Source organism: Schistocerca nitens, chromosome 3, assembly GCF_023898315.1.
Source record: "Schistocerca nitens isolate TAMUIC-IGC-003100 chromosome 3, iqSchNite1.1, whole genome shotgun sequence".
NCBI classification, from domain to species: domain Eukaryota; kingdom Metazoa; phylum Arthropoda; class Insecta; order Orthoptera; family Acrididae; genus Schistocerca; species Schistocerca nitens.
The window spans coordinates 745,549,848-745,570,490 of record NC_064616.1 but is presented as its reverse complement, the minus strand read 5'-3'; the positions used below and the strand labels follow the sequence as shown (position 1 = coordinate 745,570,490).

General features: G+C 36.7%; 1 protein-coding gene across 4 annotated transcripts in view; it reads right to left on the bottom strand.

The window, feature by feature from the left end:
• Positions 1 to 20,643, bottom strand: part of LOC126248726 (LIM domain and actin-binding protein 1) — a 212,605-nt gene that overhangs the window by 10,163 nt on the left and 181,799 nt on the right. For all 4 annotated transcript variants that reach the window (XM_049950041.1, XM_049950043.1, XM_049950044.1 and 1 more), the window contains 3 exons: positions 15,575 to 15,731; positions 6,421 to 6,578; positions 910 to 1,143 (listed from right to left, as the gene is read on the bottom strand). In XM_049950041.1, the coding sequence (XP_049805998.1) occupies positions 910 to 1,143; positions 6,421 to 6,578; positions 15,575 to 15,731 (549 nt within the window). The remainder of the gene's footprint in view (positions 1 to 909; positions 1,144 to 6,420; positions 6,579 to 15,574; positions 15,732 to 20,643) is intronic.

The window sequence follows — 20,643 nt, the reverse complement described above, 5'->3', positions numbered from 1 at the left end:
CATTACACTCAACTTTACCAATAGTCTGCATGATTTTGTTTTGGTTGCTCCAGTGGGGTGCTTTTGTACTGTGGATCAGGGATTTCAACAGGTATCAAGAAATGCCGACATGTTCTCACTAACAAACAAAACATTAATTACATAGCTTTGTATTTTTTTGCTGTTATAAACTTTACGGCTAGCCCTCATAGTACTTCGGCTAAGCTAGGGATGTAATGTAATGAAAGATGATTTCTGTGCATTTATTTTATTTATTGAATTATCTCACTAATGTATGCTACAAGAAAATTTAATTTGTGTATTGAGTATAACTTGTTACAAAGGAATGAGAATATATGAAGAAGATTACTTAGCTGAGTCTGATTCCGATCAGCTGTGCAGCAGTTGGATAGAGATTGCTGTTACAAATATGAATTTACTAAGAAATTAATTTGAAAAGCAATGCATAAACATTCCACACATTCCGTGATACCTCTAAGTTTGTGTGTGTGTGTGTGTGTGTGTGTGTGTGTGTGTGTGTGTGTGTGTCAGAAGAAGACTAGTGCACAACTGATCTCTTCAAAGTTCAAGTTTATTGTGTTCCCATTGCATGGTGCACAGCAGTTTTTTCTGTCTTGTGGATTTTTCCTATATAATGTAGTAACAGAATGTGTTAGACTAATAACTGTTTTACCATTAAGGCAGGAGGAGAACACATACTGTTACCATTAACAGCTGGCATATAAAAGACACAAATTTATTTTCATACTTTGTGTACAAACAGATATATTTGCATAGAGTTCCAGGTATTACATGTTGAGAGGGCAAAACAGAAGTTTTCCAACAACAGGTATATACTATCACAATTCAGCAGTGAATTCAACCAATGAATAGCTACAGGCAGGAACATCAGAGGTAACTGAAACTTACCACAAATCTATTAACTTTTGGCCTGCTTCGTTCCCTAGGTTGTTCAGTCTCATGTTTCAGGGATTCAAATTTTGCTCTCAATACTTTAGCTGATTCAATACTTGGTTGGTCTGTATCTTCATTTTTTAGATCAGCCAAATATGAGTTGCTGTTGGAACTGTTCAGTTTGTTCTCTTTTTCCTCCCAACGCTCAAACTTTGCACGTAATGTCTTGGCCCTTGCAGCATTTCTTGCCTGAAAAAAGAGGTATATTGCTTTGAATGACTAAAAAATAGAGATATATTGTCCTCAATTCCTCATAAACAAACACATGTTCTTTCCCCCAGATTAAACAGAATACTGTATTATATCAACTGTTATAGTTAGAAATTGTACAAGAAATAAGTACTGTAACATGGTGACATGCAATTTCTTGTTTCTGCTATAAATTATACAATGATAAATCATTTTCAATTACTTTAATAAATAGTTATATTTTAACTTCTATACAGAGTTAGGACACTTAAATGTTTTAATAGTTTGAATCTACAGGAGCATAAAGAAAGTAACAACTGAATTTTTCTTAGCTAAATTCCAGCGCCAGCTTAAAAACATCTACACAGAGAAAGGATAAAAGATTGTAACAGAAGCTAACTTCAATGTCAATCTATGATACAATAAAACTCATTGATGTATCAAAAATAAACATTACTTCAAATTAAATATCTCCTGAGAAATTAGAGTAAATGCCCATTCAGCAAACAATATGGCAAATACTTTAACAAATCACATGATTGATGATCATCACAAGCTATGCTGAAGTTAAGGAATCAAAGATAACTCAGCATTATCCAATGAACTGTCAAAACAGGCAAGGAAGTTCAAGTCAGAAAAGCCACAGGGAAATCAGTTTGTATTCAGTAAAATGTGATCATACTTAGTAATCAGTTGAATGACAGTGGATGGCTTTTTGACTGCTGTATTTTGTATAGCTGAAACTACACAGGAAATTAAAATACAACAAAAATAAGGATTTCATTAAGTAAGTTCTTTTTTTATTTAGCAAATATGGGGGGGGGGGGGCAAATTAACAAACAAAAAGTTAAATTTAGGGTATAAAATATGACAATGGCAGTGTTGTTTGTCATCAAATTAAAATTTGCTACACAATTTCCATTCATGAAACTCTGATGATAAAAAAACTATTGTAAATCCAAAAATATCACAATGCATCAATAAGTTGTCCACAGATATAATCATAGAAAATGTTGATGCAGCAAGGTAACAGAGCAAAGAAAATGGTGATGTTTAACTTGATCAATGGCTTAGCAGTCTCACAGAATTAAAACGAAAATTTTAACAAAAGATATTAAATAAGCTATGTTATATACAACAAATCTTAGGGTAGGTTGGCATGCCCACCAATATACTTAAAGCACTTTAAAACTTAGTGGTAAACTAACTCAAATAATCATCCACACTGAAAGATTGTAGAAGTGAAAAATCTGTCCAAGTAACTGTAAGCCAGGAGAAAAATTTTATTGGAAAATATGTTGTTCTAAATATACATTTTGGATTCCAACTGGGGAAAGCAAGAAACAGATTTGTCAAAAAGGACAGCACACCATCTAACTGAAGATTAAGAGTACTAGAAATACACCATGAGAAACGAAGAAAATGCTTCTCTCATGAAGATCTACAAAAATTAAGCACAATGGCATAACACACTCAAAATTTAGTTACGTCCAGTAAGGGCATGCCGCAGGAGATGTATTAGTACTGAATGGAAAAATTTGTGGACGATGAAAGGTGTAACTTAACATTAGCTTTATTTAATAGCTGTCTGTAAGAAGAAGAAGAAGAACTGCAAGAGGATTGTAAAACAGAAACAGAAGTTTAGAGGACAAAATATAAAAGATATACTGAGCATAAGTATCTGCAACTTTTCTAAGATAAAGTTTGATTACTACAAATAAGTGGTTAAATTATGTAGGTACAAAACATAAAAGAAATAAAATGCTATATTTTATTAATACACTGTATACTTTTACATTCACCAAAAACCTGCTCACAAAATTTGTTTACAAAAGATTACATTTTTAAATATGGCTGTTACTCAGCAACCATGAATTATACAGCCAACCAGTTGTGCATAACTGGTGCACACATTAGGTCGGTTTTGACACTTACCGGGGATGTCTTCGTCAGAATGAAATTTTGATAAATCCTATAAAATAATCATGATGTACGAAGGGTACTTACGTAAAATTACATTGCTACAAAGCAGTGGTCAGAATTTAGAGCAGCTATGCTCAAGTCAACAGCAAAATAAAATGTTCTAGCCTTTGCCACATGTGCCCTGCTGGGAAAAACATCAGGCTGATCTGCCCAGTGGATTACATTGCTGTCACAAAAGCAATACAAGTTGCACAGCCTATCAGGAGCAGACAGTGAAATGTGCCCATACTGAACAAAATGACAGTTAATTTTAAAAACAAAATATAAAGAAAGAGAGCTTAATGTCTTTTTGAAAATACACAGTAGTGAAGCAGGTTAAATACAACAGAGACATCTGTTAGGCTTTACAGAAATTACTATTACGTAAAGGACAGAACGAAAAAAAAGAAGAAGAAGAAGAAGAAGAAGAAGAAGGTATCTTTCGCAGCACGTATCTATGAGATTCAAAGAAAACAATGTTTTGGAACCAGAAACAGGGAAAAATATAGCAAAAAATAGAGAAATAAAAATTCCACGAGCAGTGGATTGAAATCCTGGAAAAAAATTTGTTTTGTAGTTGTAACTGTTTCTTGAGGGTGAGACCATCATTCTTAAAAATATGCTGAAAGATCTCCAGCTCTTTGAGTACATCAAGCCTATGACCTTTCTTTCTTCTCAATGTAAAATGGAAATTTCTTAAAAGCATTTCAGTTTGTGTCCAGAAATTAGCAGATGATCAGCAAAAGTGGAATTGTGTTCATTAGTGCCTCTTTTTCCCAACACATGTTGTACCTGACACTAAAAGACCTTTTGGTTGGTAGTATATAATAAACAGTGATTTTATACACTCCTGAACTGTGTATCAGAGCAATTGTGGCCTTGAGACTGTCAATGAGATTTTTTGCAAGTTCTTGTTTGTGGAAAAGACAACTCTGAATCCATATGTTTTAATCAGAAGATGGCAATTTTATATGAAATATGGCCTAAAAATCAAATCCACAAAACGTTTTTATACTTGTTACTGTCAGGAACAACAATGTGCCCTACAGTGGTCACTTTAGCATCAGTTTTAACTTTGAAGATCTTTTCAAGTAATGTGTGATCATAGCCATCATTAACTGGAATAGCTTTTATTATGTTCATCTCTTCATTAAGCTTGTCAGGTGACAAAGGTACAGAGACTGCACGATGAATGGAAGAATGCTTTCTTATGGGAATGAGGATGCGCTGAACTAGCGGGCACTGTTTGATCTGTGTTAGTGGCTTTTGAAAAAAATACCAAAAGAAAATCTATTGTTGTCAACAGCTATAATGAGGTCCACATAATTAAGCTGATGGGCATTCTAATTCACAAGGGAAGCTGATTCTTTCATGAAAACTATTAAAAATTTCAAATAAATGCTGTATTCCTTCCCAGGAACCATTGTTTATGATCAACATGTCATCTACATACTCAGCATAAGATAAGACACTAACAATAGCAGCTGAAAAAACACTGAACAGTTTCTTCTCCAAAAAATTAATGAAAATATTGGCCAAGATGCCTGCCAATGGGTTACCCATTGCAGTTATTTGTTTGAAATTTTTAATAGTCTTCATAAAAAAGTCAGTTTCAATTATGAATTAGAAAATAATGACTGTCAGCTTAATTACTTGGACCTCAGTATTGCTGTTGACAATGACAGACTGTCTTTCGGTATTTTCCAAAAAGCCACTAATACAGATCAAACTGTGCCTGCTAGTTCAGTGCATCCTCATTCCCATAAGAGAGTATTCTTCCATTCAGCCATTCATCATGCAGTCTCTGTACCTTTGTCACCTGACAAGCTTAATGAAGAGATGAACATAATAAAAACTATTGTAATTAATAACGGCTGTGATCTCACATTACTAGGAATGATCTTCAAAGTTAAAACTGGCACTAGAGTGACCACTGTAGACAGCAGTGCTATTCCTGATAGTAACAAGTACAAAAATGTTTTCTCATTTCCATTTTTAGGCCCTGTTTTGTATAAAATTGTTCATCTTGCGATTAAAACATATGGATTAACAGTTGTCTTTTCCATGAACAATAACTTGCAAAAAAATCTCATTCACAATCCAATACACAATTCAGGAGTGTACAAAATCACCTGTGATGTGTGTCCTGTTTATTATATAGGACAAACTGGAAGGTCTTTTGTGTCAGGTACAAGGAACATTTGTTGGGAAAGAGAGGCACTAATGTACACAATTCCACTTTTGCTGATCATCTGCTAATTTCTGGACACAAACTGAAATGTGTTTAAGAAATTTCCATTTTACATAGAGAAAAGAAAGGTCATAGGCTTGATGTACTCAAAGGGCTGGAGATTTTCACGCATATTTCTGAGAACAATGGTCTCATCTTCAACAAACAGTTACAACTACAAAACAAATTTTTTTTCAACGGTTTCAATCCACTGCTCGTGGAATTTTTATTTCTCTATTTTTTACTATATTTTTCCCTGCCTTTGGTTTGAAAACATCATTTTCTTTGAATCTCATATATATGTGCTTGTATAGTTACCTTCATGCAAATATTTTTTGGATTGCAAAGCTGTCTGTAAAATTTTTTCTATATCATTCTGTCCTTTATGTAATAGTAATTTCTGTAAAGCCTAACAGATGTCTCTGTTATACTTAACCTGCTTGACTACTGTGTATTTTCAAAAAGACATTAAGCTCTCTTTCTTTATATTTTGTTTTTAAAATTAACTGTCATTTTTTGCAGTATGGGCACATTTCACTGTCTGCACCTGATAGGCTCTGCAACTTGTATTGTTTTTGTGTCAGCAATGAAATCCATTGGGCTGATCAGCCAGATGTTTTTCCCAGCAGGGCACATGTGAAAAAGGCTAGAACATTTTATTTTGCTGTTGACTGGAGCATAGCTGCTCTAAACTCTGACCAATGCTTTTTAGCAATGTAATTTTACATAAGTAACCTTTGTACATTTTGGTTAATGTGTTTTTCTCATACCTAATTTTTTATGTATTATTTTATAGGATTTATCAAAATTCCATTCTGATGAAGACACCCCTAGTACGTGTCAAAACCTAGGTCAATGTACTTACCAGTTATGTATAACTAGTTGGCTGTATAATCCTATGCTGAAATTACAGAAGATTTTTCTCCAGATGCCAAAGTTGTTACAAAAGAAGGAAAGCCAGCTATGTCCTAATTTGTTAGTCATTATACTGCAAATTTCTCCATTACAGAAGTTTTGTTTCACTGACCTATTATACGTAGGTTTTATGAAGTACTGATTACAGAGAAATGTGCAAAATCTATTACCTGGATTAAAATTTCATCTTCTGTTTTATTTGTGTTTGTTTCTTGTTCATCAGTCTCTGACTCTTCTTCATCATCTTCATCCTCTGACTCTTCTGGTGAGGTTTCAGAGTCTCGCGTGTAGTCAGGTGGTGGTGTAAATCTTTTCAGTGGCTTTGGTCCTTATTGGCAAACAAATTAGTCATTTATGTTATGGAATTACTTTCTTCATGGAAATTATGGGTGGTGTAGAATTGCTCTTGATGCAACTGATAACTCATACACATTAATTGAAAACCAATTTTATACGTTGTATCAACTATCATTAAATTGCTGTGTGTTATTCTTATTTACTTATAATAAAACAAATTTAGTAAAATTAGTAAAAGATCATTACTTAAAGATACTTCTGCATTTTCAGCCATGTTAGAAAGCTGTGATGAAGAAGAAGATGATGATATAGGTTTCAGAGTATTCATTGGCAGAGTTATTAGCACCTTGGCAGAATATGGTTGGTTGGGTCGATTTGGGGAGGAGACCATACTGCGAGGTCATCAGTCTCATCAGATTAGGGAAGGATGGGGAAGGAAGGGCCCCTTCAAAGGAACCATCCCAGCATTTGCCTGAAGCGATTTAGGGAAATCACAGAAAACCTAAATCAGGATGGTCGGACGTGGGATTGAAGCGTCATCCTCCCAAATGAGAGTGCAGTGTGCTAACCACTGCCCCACCTCACTCAGTGCAGAGTATTAATTAAATGCTTAGTGAGTATTAAGTCTTTCCTCATAAGCAATCTTCTTGGGGCAGTGGACCATAAACACATATTAGAGACTTCAAAGAGCGTATGGCAATGGAGACACAGACAGTAGTTGCTTATCAGTGTATTAAAATGGACAATAAAGAACCATCAATGGGAGCTACACATTTACACTTAAGTTCATGCCCTTTCCTCATGTTTAAATAAAATTATAATATAGTCAGTACATAAAATAAAAACTAAAATTAGAATTAGGCACAAAAGTACTAAAAGTTATTCAATACATGTGGCTGGCTGACCACTCCTAAAAACAAGGATACAGCCAGCCACAGTAGGAACAAGTAAGAGTGTAACATTTCTTTCATGGATGTTTAAAGTGCTTAAATAAAATCCTCAGTCTCAGCATTAAAACGTACATTAAAAAAGAAACTGACACATAGTAAAAATTGTGAAACTGTGATTTGAATAACAGCAGCTGGTCTGATTACTGACTAAATAATCATGAATCATCCACTTTGAGATAATTAAAATAACCTACCTAATAGTTTGAACAGGAGGTCCAACATTACACAAAACCTTGAAATCTTTCCCACACTCATCTCATCGGTATTTAAAATGATGGAGAAATTGTTATCAATAACAACTGCTGCCCTCTTCTTAGAATATAAAATGCAGTAAGATGTGACACATTTAAATTGCTACACCACAAACACTGTACTCTGCTGGTGGGTCCTCCTGTTAGAATCAGAGGAGTTTCCTGTGTGTCAGAGGACAGTGCTATACTCTCAGTCATGTTAAAGCCACTTATTTACATGTCTGAAATTGGAGCAATGTTCACCTATGCAAAACTGTAGGGTTATCACCTTAATTTTTTAATTTTGTACTTTCAGCAACATGGTCTCCAGCTGACAAACAATTTTCTTCCTCAACAATAAGGTGATAGGACCAAGTGCAGAACATGGAGTACTACATTACTTTCCTTACGTGCAACCCTTCCTGTCTTGTCAGCTTGCTCATTTCCCAAATTTCCCAGATGACTTGGTACCCAGCAAAATGATACTTCCTTCCATTGATGTTGTAGTGTGCCTAGTGTATGCTATGTGTTCTGGACCACTTTATCTGCTGGGTAGATTTGCTGAATGGTCCGGAGGGCACTTAAGGATCATAGCAATTACTTCATTGATTACACCTCACCTTTTCCAGTCTTTTTAGGATAGGCATAGAGTTTTGTATCAAATTTGTCTAGAAGTCTATTCCTAATGACCCTATCAGAGGAAACTATTGAGCAGTTGACAGTACAGCTCTGCTTAGCTTCATCAATGTAATAACTGTAAAATTTCAGTGTCCATCGAAAATTTATAAAAGACTTATTTAAAAATAAAATTTAGTTTACAAGATTTCTTGTACTTTGTCATATTTAAATCAGCCTTGGCTTTCCTGATAACCAGGAAATACACTTGTTCCAACCCTGTGTTAGAACACTCATTTCCGCCCCACCAAACTCTGCAAGCTGCTCGTTTGTTCTGATCCCAAACTGTCTTGTTGCTGTTATGTAGTTTACTTACATTTGTTTTGCTGATGGTCAGACAAGAAGGTTAAATGCCACAAACTAAGGGAGTGGGCACATGTTAGATTCATTTTCCGCCATTAGGAACTTTCATTGGATAGTTATTGACAGTTCCCCAACCTCAGCACAGAGGTTGGGTATAGGCATTGTTGTGAAGGCCCCTGCCACCAAACTAATGCACTCATTGTGAACCAATTCCACTGTCTTTAAATAGGATGATCACACATAACAATATACAGTGAAGTCATAGTTCAGCTGTGACTAAACGAAGTCTCTATAAAATTACTAAAGGAGGTATTTTTCTACCCCTCAGTATCAGTCACTAAGGCTTTTCTTGTTTTGAGATACTTCAGGTGTGGCAACCATGTGAGTTTCTCATTGAAGACAAGGAACAGGGACTGATTCTTTACAATTAAGAGTAGTGCCCTCAGCCTTTGTCAGGTTGATTAAAAACATGATGTACATCATTAAAATTCACAAACACACACACACACACACACACACACACACACACACACACACACATTTACCTAGGGAAAAACCAGAACTCTGTGCTTTTAACATATTATTATAATCTTCTTAATGTTAATCACACATGTCAAGCAGTCATCTCAAGACTAGAAGATGAATAAAATGTTGCAAGGACATCCATAAAAAGAGAGCATTAGACAGGGCTCCTCACTTTTGACACTACAGTGTTGATCACTACTACAAAAAGAGTAACAGTTAACATGCTCCACTGAGGGACACAGTTGTCCTTGTTATGTGTGTCTGAGAATATACAAACAACTCTGAACCTAAAGTACTGTCGTGAAAGGAAGGCTCAGACTCTAATAAAAAAACACCTCAGAAAGCCCCATTCATGCATTTGTCAGATGATATTATATCTCCATGTAGTTTATAGGCCTTTTCAATATCCAAAAACATTCCTGTAAAGTGCTGGCTACACAAAAATCTCTTTGAATCACCACCTTCAGGAGCATTTGCTTGTGAAGTGTAGATATGTACTTACGGAAGCCATAATGAAGCTGACTGAGAAATTTTCTGGTTTTTACAGTCCGTATTAAGTGGCAGTTAATAATTCATTCAAGTGTCTTCCCAGTATAAATGCTAAGTGCAAAACTGCAAAAACTATTTAGGCTGGTGTGGTCCTTGGACAATTTCTGGAGGTTGATTTTGGTTGCTTACCTCCAAGAATCAGGTGACTGTCTCTCAGACCAGATTCTCTTTAAAAGTGTGAGGAGGTAGTTCACTGACTCAATATTCAAATCTTGCAACATGTCATAGAGCACTTTGTCTGGTGCTAATGTTGTACTGTGAGCCACAGATAGCACATGCTCTAACTCCATACAAATGAGGTGATGTTGCTGGAGCTTAAGTCCAACCACATCCTTTCTGCTAATTTCCATCTGCATCACAATATGGACTCTTTTATTGGCATTTAATGTAATTTGTACAATGTATTGCACCATTCACTGGGCCACAGCTTCTGGTGTAATGCCCTGTATGGCCACTGCAGTGCATACCTTACCTTTCCCATCAATCCTTTTCATTGACTTCCTGTTGAGATATGTTTAATGGACTCTAAAAAATCCATTTTTTACTCTCTATGATAATTTTCTGAACTTCTGAATGAGCAATGTGAAAGACAGTAAGGTTGTCTTAGCAGATGGGCTACATCAGAACTTTTGTAGTTTCACTCATTTGTCCCTGACGGCTAAATGACATTCTTAACCAGGCTGTCAGCAGATGGGCTACACTGGATCTTTTGTAGTACCATTCACCTGTCCCTGATGGCTTAATTGCCTTCTTGGCCAAGGCTGTCTACAGAGGGGCTACTTTGGAACTTATGTAGTTCCACTCACCTGTCCCTGGTGGCTGAATGGCTTTCTTTGCTCCACACGGGGACTGGCCATTTACCAGGGTTAATGGATGACTTCAAGATACAGCCCTGTGAGTGATCATAGTTATGTTCTGTGCCATGTTCTGGATGTTGGAATGCAGGCAGATTCTTTTAAGTGTCCAATTGGCTTTATTTATTACCCATATAAGTGGTTTGGTGGCAGGTACTGATGTATCTTGCACATGAATCCAAAGAGGGGAAATGGTCACTAGGGAGCAAGTTCTCCACTTCTTCCCAAAGGACAGTATCAGCTAACATGGGGTGGCAGGTCAATGGCAGCTAATAATCAATTTTTAGCAATGAAATGTGTCACTTTCCCTGTGTTGAGGAGGCAGACATCACTTAACAAGGGGAACCTGTCCACTATTAAACCACTAGAGCATCTGTATATAGAGCCCCACTATGTGAGATGCACACTAAAATCTCTACGGAGGAGGAAGAGATGGGGGAGTTTGTAGATGAGGTCCTCACAGACTTTATTATCCACAAGTTCATGAGATGGGATACAGGGTGCACACAGTTATTCGTAAAAGTATGTAAAAATGAACAGCTACTGCTTGAAGGTGGATGGCGAGGGTTACAAGTTCAGAACAGCATATATTGTTGATGAATAATGCCACTTCATGCATGGCCCTCCCACCATTTATATCATAGTCTGACGGTTTGAAATGTATCTTTTTTATGCATAGGCACAAGGGCCTATCCTTTGTAAAAACTCTTCCACTTATGTTCTTAAACTGTGCTGACTTGAGCTTCATTTCACTGTGAGTGGGAGTAAAGGAAGTTGAGAAAGCAAGAGGGTTCAGAGCCTTATATTCTCCTTTTGCGTTGGTATACACTTTAATTTCCAGAATTTCCTTTTCTTCTAAAAACACTGGGAAATACCTGCTCCAAGCAAAGTGATTACCCAAGCAGTTCTAGCATTGACCACAGTGACCCTACTTCATGGGTGTCTCTTCTGCATTTGTCACATGTTTCCTTGCCAGCATATTCTAATGCAGTTTGATCATATCGTTCATCTTTATAGCACCACTTTGGACTCGGTATATAAGGCATTACCTTCTGTTGAATAAAACCAACTTTGATGTGCTCTCAAAGATAGGTGAAATGAAAGTTAGCATGAAAGTGGCAGCCTTCTGCAGCTTACCATTCACTCTCATCATCATATTCCAAACTCAGTCTCTACTAAGCTACTACACCCACAACCTCTATCCAACAGTCTCCCCTTCCTCCACACCGCAACTCCCCCAACCCACTCCTCCACATCATCATCATCATCATCATCATCATCATGCACTACATGAACTCATCATCTCTGGTGCCTGCATGTCATGTCCCTGTCCCATACACTTGCTGCTTCTCCCTCCAACATTTCTGTCCACACACCTGCTGCCACTCCCGTTACATGATCCATCCAGGAGCTAGGAAAGTGTTCATTCTTTTTTTTTGCATGCCTGTTGAGGAATCAATGCTTCCACTGTCCAGTGAATTGTCTCCTTTACTCCCGAATTTTGTACATTCTGATGTCCTTTCTCTCTCTCTCTCTCTCTCTCTCTCTCTCTCTCTCTCTCTCTCTCTCTCTCCCCCCCCCCCCTTGCATTGATAGCTAATGTGCGAAAAAATACTCTCGCGTTGCAGAACTAACCTATAGCCCTCAGCACAATTTCTTCCTGCACTTTCGTTCCCCAGACCCACATCTTGATATCCATAGTTCCCTTTACAACCATCTAACCCCTTCATCTGTCAATTTCCCATGTCTATTTCCCATATTTCAGCTGCACAGAAAGGCCTTGTCTCCTATGAATGTGATGCTCTGTTGCCTCACTGGATTATGGTTTTCAACACAGGTCTCCATCTGCAGCATATTTTTCTCCTGGAACCTTGTTTTTCAGTATATGGGAGAAAAATAAACTGGGGATGGAAACCAGTGTCCAAAACCATCATTCACCAAGGCAACACAGCATGACATTCATAGGAGAATGCTTTTTTACATAGCAGCTAGGCTCCACCTACTCCACTGTTGATTATGAAAATCAGTCACAATCACTGAACAACAAATGACATTGTGAGACATTCCACCTGAAGCCATCAGTATACAAAGCTACTCTTGCTGCCAATGATGTGGCCTAGTGGCAGGCACCAGTGCCTATAACTTCAATGCTCTGTAGCGTCACCAGATGACATTTGCGGACACAGGCTCCTATCCTCGATTTCCTCAAGACACCCTCTACTCCTCCTCAAAGTTTGTCACAACATTTCTGACACCCACCCAGCCACGCACACACACACACACACACACACACACACACACACACACACAGGGTGTTTATAAATTAGTTATACAAAAATAACCTTAATTTGTGAAAAGGGTGGATGACAAAAATATACTCTTGAGATCTCGTCAGGTGTTGTTGCTTTAGTATAGATCTACTTACGTATGTGCAGAGCTTCTATAGCTCATATAATCTGAATGTTATGAACTTCCAAGGTATACAGGACATAGAAAATGAACAAGACAAAGTTTGCCACACAATGTTATATCCCTCCTATACTAATTCTTTATTGCTTTATAATGCTTCTTGTCAACTGCATGACTAAATCTACAATAAAATTCTTAAATGTACAGCAAGTACTTCTGCTCAACATTTATTGCTTTCCCTGCCTGTGCGAAGTGACTGGTAGACAGTTGGTCCAGTAGAATTTTTAAAAGTTATCAAACTGTTCATCATGTTGATGAGTGTAGTGGCACAGTACAAATTAAATGTTGCATTATGTTTATGGAACACAGTAGATGCTTCCTAAAAAATGTGGAAATAATAAAACACATGATAGCTGATGATAATTCTGCAAGGGTACATGGTGACAGCTATGCATTTTTGGACGGTATTGTCAACCACACTGAGTTCTTTCAGTGAAACATCACAGGTGATGAAACTTAGGTTGTTCAGTTTTTCTGAGAAAACAAGCAGAATTTTGATGCAAATTTAAATTGATGATATCTGTAGGGAAAATGATGTGCATGGTATTGTAACAGATAAGGCATTCTTACACATTTACTTCCTGCCCAGATGTGGAATGCTGACACTGAATTTTGCTGTAAAACAACTGCAAAAAGTGAGACTCATCAAAAAACACTACACTTTACAAATAAGCATACCAGCAGTGGTATTCACATTCCTATTGCAATCTGAGGCATTTGGGGGTTTTTAGGCAATGGAAATTGAAGATGTATTATGTATGCCACCTGTCAAATCAACAGAAGAAATGTCCTATCAATAAACAGAGAGGCAAAAATCTGTTGCTGTGCTCCTACATCAAGCCAACATATTGGATGAAACAGTATGGCCATTTGGACCTTATGGTGGCCTTCCAGTGCTGTGAGTGTGTTCTGAGGACCAGGACATGCTCATTACTGCATACAACTTTCTTGTCTAAACGGTCTTCACATACACACCATTATGTGTGCATTACAAACTGTTCTGTTCAAGACAAAATACTGCAGTAAAGGACCTCCAGTACTGATCATTCTACATGTGTGTCACCTTTCTGAAATCTTTATTGCTTATTTTTGATGCACATCCTCTGTGTTTGGAACCATTAGGGCCATTCATTCTGGGTGCCTCATCACTAGTATTGGCGTCATTAAGAGTACACAAACTATAGTGATGTGTAGTTTTCTGAATAAAAACACTGTTCTGAATCATTTAGAAGAAGAGGCTGGAAAATATAAAAAGTACATTATAAGAGAGACAGTGAAGAATGACCAAAGAATAAAAAAGAGTGGCAAACATAACAGTCTGTTGATCAAAATGTCAGATGGCATAGTTGCAAACAATAGGAAACTCTGACTACGGAGTGTTTATATATTACATTACCAATTTGTATAATTCACACAATGAAATGGAAACATCAGTAGCAGAGTGCTCATCCAATAAAACAGACATATGGATAAAAGATGGCTACGTGTATATCCTTACATTGCCATAATAAGTAGATAAAGCCAATTTAACATATGTAAGAAGAAAATCACTTAGGAATGATGAAACAATGATCGATGCCATAAAAGTGGCTTCCATGCCAAAATGCAAGAACAACCATTGAAGTGTGTCTTTGAAAACAGACAGAATGCAAGGAAAAAAGATGGGAAGACAGTAAAGATTAACTATGAAATTATGATATCAGACAACAAATTTATGTACCTAGAGGAACCAAAAAATGATAAATTGATTGACACTGATAAAAATAAAAATGGCTTTGTGTTCATCTGGGAAATTAAATGACAAAAAATAAAATCTCAGTTTACATGAAAGAAAGCCTATAGCCAATGAATACTGGGAATTAGAGGCAACAACAGAAACATGAAACTTAAAAATTCCAACCATTTTGAACTTGAGTATAATCTACATCTTCATACATACTCCACAATGAAATCTGATAGTAAGGACATAAATTAGTAAGAGGAAAAACAGGAATTGAGAATGTCATTGCAGCTATCATGAAACTAAAATAAAGATGGACAGAACACATAACCAGACATCAACAAGCATAGACTAAAGAAATTCCTTATGATAAGAAACAACTTAGACAATAACCATATGAACATGGGATATCAGTATGAGGATAAAAGCAAGATACATTTTTACATGTGAAGCTTAAGATCATGGTATAATGAATCTGAAAGATGCATTACATAGCAGTGGATGGAAACTGAATGGTTACAATAATAATGACTCTTCAAAGTTAATTTCATGTATTATGGATTTAAGACTTTTCAAAGAGAAAATAGATAAAATAGGAATGAGGTACAGTTGTGATATATATGAGAAGTTTAAAACTGCACAGAATTTTCTGTTATGTTTTGCAGGTAAATCTGTATGTAGCAAATGACATTAATGAGACAACAGTATGCTTGATGAAGAGATACAAGACAGATGAAGCAATGAAAGCTCACCTTCAGGAATGTCCTCCTTTGATGCATTTTCTTCAAGTTGCCTGAAAAGTGACAACATTTTGCTTGTTGTTTTGCTTCGGACAATTTCTTCCTCAATCTTATCATCACTTCTCACAATATTTGGATCACGATAAACTTCTGTTTCAGGATAGTCCTCCTATTTACAAAAAAATACAGTTATTGAGACACTGTAAATAAAATGAATTACTTCTATTCATTAGATTCAGCTGGTAATAATTTCATAAATTAATGATAAACATGTTTAGTTTTAACAAACATTTCAATTGGTAATAACTAAGGTCTTGGTACAAAAAAATAAATATGACCATAAATTCTGGATTTCACTATACAGGGTGTTACAAAAAGGTATGCCCAAACTTTCAGGAAACATTCCTCACACACAAATAAAGAAAAGATGTTATGTGGACATGTGTCCGGAAATGCTTAATTTCCATGTTAGAGCTCATTTTAGTTTCGTCAGTATGTACTGTACTTCCTCAATTCACCGCCAGTTGGCCCAATTGAAGGAAGGTAATGTTGACTTCGGTGCTTGTGTTGACATGCGACTCATTGCTCTACAGTACTAGCATCAAGCACATCAGTACATAGCATCAACAGGTTAGTGTTCATCACGAACGTGGTTTTGCAGTCAGTGCAATGTTTACAAATGTGGAGTTGGCAGATGCCCATTTGATGTATGGATTAGCACGGAGTAATAGCCGTGGCACGGTACGTTTGTATCGAGACAGATTTCCAGAAAAAAGGTGTCCCGACAAGAAGACGTTCCAAGCAATTGATTGGCGTCTTAGGGAGCACAGAACATTCCGGCCTATGACTCACGACTGGGGAAGACCTAAAATGACGAGGACAGCTGCAATGAATGAGGCAATTCTTCATGCAGTTGACGATAACACTAATGTCAGCGTCAGAGAAGTTGTTGCTGTACAAGGTAACGTTGACCATGTCACTGTATGGAGAGTGCTACGGGAGAACCAGTACAGCGTGTGCAGGCACTATCAGCAGCTGATTGGCCTCCACGTGTACACTTCTGCGAATGGTTCATCCAACAATGTGTCAATCCTCATTTCAGTGCAAATGTTCTCTTTACGGATGAGGCTTCATTCTAACGTGATCAAATTGTAAATTTTCACAATCAACATGTGTGAACTGATGAGAATCCGCACGCAATTAAGCGATCATGCCATCAACACAGATTTTCTGTGAACATTTGGGCAGGCATTGTTGGTGATGTTTCGATTGGGCCCCATGTTCTTCCACCTATGCTCAATGGGGCACGTTATCATGATTTCATATGGGATACTCTTACCTGTGCTGCTAGAACATGTGCCTTTACAAGTACGACACAACATGTGGTTCATGCACGATGGAGCGCCTGCACATTTCAGTCAAAGTGTTCGTACACTTCTCAACAACAGATTTGGTGACCGATGGATTGGTAGAGGCAGACCAAATCCATGGCCTCCATGCTCTCCTGACCTCAACCCTCTTGACTTTCATTTATGGGGGCATTTGAAAGCTCTTGTCTAAGCAACCCCGGTACCAAATGTAGAGACTCTTCGTGCTCATATTGTGGACGGCTGTGATACAATACTCCATTCTCCAGGGCTGCATCAACGCATCAGGGATTCCGTGCGACGGATGGTGGATGCATGTATCCTCACTAATGGAGGACATTTTGAACATTTCCTGTAACAAAGTGTTTGAAGTCACGCTTGTACGTTCTGTTCCTGTGTGTTTCCATTCCATGATTAATGTGATTTGAAGAGAAGTAATAAAATGAGCTCCAACCTGGAAAGTAAGCGTTTCCAGACACATGTCCACATAACATATTTTCTTTCTTTGTATGTGTATGTGAGGAATGTTTCCTGAAAGTTTGGCCGTACCTTTTTGTAACACCCTGTATATGTTCTTAAACTTTTTTCCTTCTCCAGCTAAGCAGTCTTATTCATTTTTCTTTGGTACTGGATATTCAATATCATGCATAAAATATACTGTGTCACCAATTCACTTGCATATCATAAAACATAGAATCATTTTCATGTCTAATCTCTGTTTCCTCACATATTCCCTAATTTTTAAAAGTGTCTACAGAAAATATACAAATAAGATACTTATTTTATGCTTATACAACCTCAGCACATTAACTTTAATCTGTTATAATGTCATATGGGATTATTTTTTGGGGTAATTCATCAAGCCAAGCTAAAGTTTTCCGGGCACAAAAACGTGCAGTGAGAGTTATATGTGGTGTGAACTCAAGAACATTCTGCAGAAGCCTGTTTAGGGAACTAGGGATACTAACTACTGCTTCCCAATATATTTATTCCTTAATGAAATTTGTCATTAAAAATATATCACTTTTTCAAACGAACAGCTCAATTCATGGAATCAATACTAGAAATAAGAATAATCTTCACAAGGATTTAAAGTCACTTAGTCTTGTACAAAAAGGTGTGCATTATTCAGGAACACACATTTTCAATAACTTGCCAGCAGCCATAAAAAGCTTAACAACCAATGAAATTCAGTTTAAGAGAAGCCTAAAGGATTTATTGGTGGCCAACTCCTTCTATTCCATTGATGAATTTCTTAGTAAAACCAACTGATTTGTATATAAGTACAACATAACTTCTGCACAATTTCAGTGCAGTAATGTGTTCATTGAAAATTTGTGTGTCTGTGTGTGTGTGTTAGTATAATCTAACTTCTGCACCATTTCAGTGCAGTAATGTGTTCATTGTAAATAAGTATTACAGTAGTTGTATTACCTTATAAATAAATAAAAAACTTTTTTATTTTAAATTCAGTGCATTAGTATTTGTAAAATGACTCTTAGTGTTCATTAAAAAATGATGATCATTCCACTTGGGACCTGTGGAATGGTACATTAGCTTATTTGTTTTAGTTGTAAATATTTGTCATGTATTGTTGTTTTTCTGACATGTTCCACATCCTGGAGGACCTCCTCACTACGGATCAATTGGAATGAAAGTAAAACTTATACCTTATACCTTTCCTTTTGTCCTCCTTTGCCCAGCAAGTGAGCTTCCTGAATGCCATTCTCAACCTTTCTGGTGACTACACAAAAACTTATGCCTGTATCAGGAGTGGACAAGACCTCTACATGTGTGCAGAGGTCTCACATGCATGTGGATTTCTCCCATCTGATTGAACACATCCCCCACAACCACACCATATTATCTTAGTGGGAAGATGGGGACACTATGATCCAACACATTATATTACAATTCAGTCATGCAAACAACACTGAACAACTTGCATGCATCTTGGTTTCATATTTCTGACAACATAAATAATAAATGAAACAAATTTTAATGATTACTTATTTATTTTTGGTTTGCTGGAAACATAATAAAATTTATATTTGGTGCAAACTGCTGGCACACAGGCAGATGCGGAGAATTTGGCAGACTTTCATCAATTAGGCTGCCATATAATCATGACTTATTTAGTTTCATAATCAAGAAACATCTTTCACACACATATATATTGAGTGAAACACTGAAATCACATTTGCAGCCTTGTTATGGAGATGTGGATACTCTTTTCAAGAAAAACTTCATACAACATAAAATAATTTGTCTTTTAAGTGGCAGAATGGAAAGGATAGATTACTACTCACCACAAAGGATGCACTGAATTGCACACAGGCACAATGAAAAAGAATGTTGGAAATATTGCAGCTTTCGGACAAAGTCCTTCTTTAGAAATAGAAAACACACACACATTCATACAAAAGCTCCCACACAAATGGCCACTGTCCTCAGGTGCTAAGACAACTGTAGCTGGGCCTTAGGGTCCCAGAGAAGTGCGCATGTGAATATGAGTTGTTGTTTATTGTTGTTGTTGTTGTTGTTGTTGTGTGAATATGTGTGAGTTTTCTACTTTTGAAGGACTTTGTCTGAAAGTACAAATATTTCTAGCGTTCTTTTTTACTGTGCCTGCGAGGAACTCAGTGCCTTATCTGTGTGGCAAGTAGTAATTTATCCTTTCCATACCACTGTTTTTTCCATCCTGGACTTTTCACTGTTTGATTCTGCCTTTTACATGGGAATTATATACACACAACTGAAATGGTAATAAGTTTCAAAAACCACTCAAAAACACACTGGTTGTGTCCTAAAAATGTTTAGAAAACTGTTCTTTGAATGCCACAAGCAATTCTTCAAAATTCACATTTTCTTTAACGACAGAATGCTTCGGAAAATTGACAGTGTTCTTTGTCAAAATTTGCCCCTTCTAGAATTCAATATTTTCTTAAATGTTTTACTGCAGACTTGTGTCATTAAAAATGTGAGGTCTGCAGTCCATTTCATTACAGTTCTTCTAATTATGGTTCTTGCTTTCTGTTTTCCATCAGAAATTCAACAACAGTGGATCTTAAATCAGAAGATTGTTCCTGACATGCCCCTTGATTTAACCACCGTACTACACAGTAATGTATACTGTCTCCATATTTTTCATTCAATTCTACCAAAACTGATGAAACTGACAGTGTATAATGTGTATAACTTCAGAAAAGTTACTATTCATACCATCAATTTCATAACATTCTCCATGCCTACAAATTTAGCACAAAGAGCACCTTGATGTGCAAAACTATACCACACACAAATAATCAATTGATTGTTGTAATTTTTTGCTCTTTCATTGTCAACTATATCTTTAAATTGTTGATGCATGGTACTGTAATCTCATTCTACAGCCAACTTGTGATACCTGTCAGTTACGTGACTCTAGAAAAGATACTGAAAATTCCCATCCTTCTCTTTGAAAAATAACCTTGATTTCCATTCATTTTTAAAGGCTGTGATGACAGTTCGCTAGACTCCCTCTTTTTGAGTAAAGAGCTGCTGGACCTTTCAACTTCCTTTATACCACAACAAAACATGAAGGACAAACAGTGGTGCTACTATGATTCTGCTGAACTGAAGAAAGTCATGTCAACTGAAAAATGCCATACGAAATATGAGAAGACACTGCACTGGGAAATGAAATGTCATGCAACACCACATAATTCTGGGAAG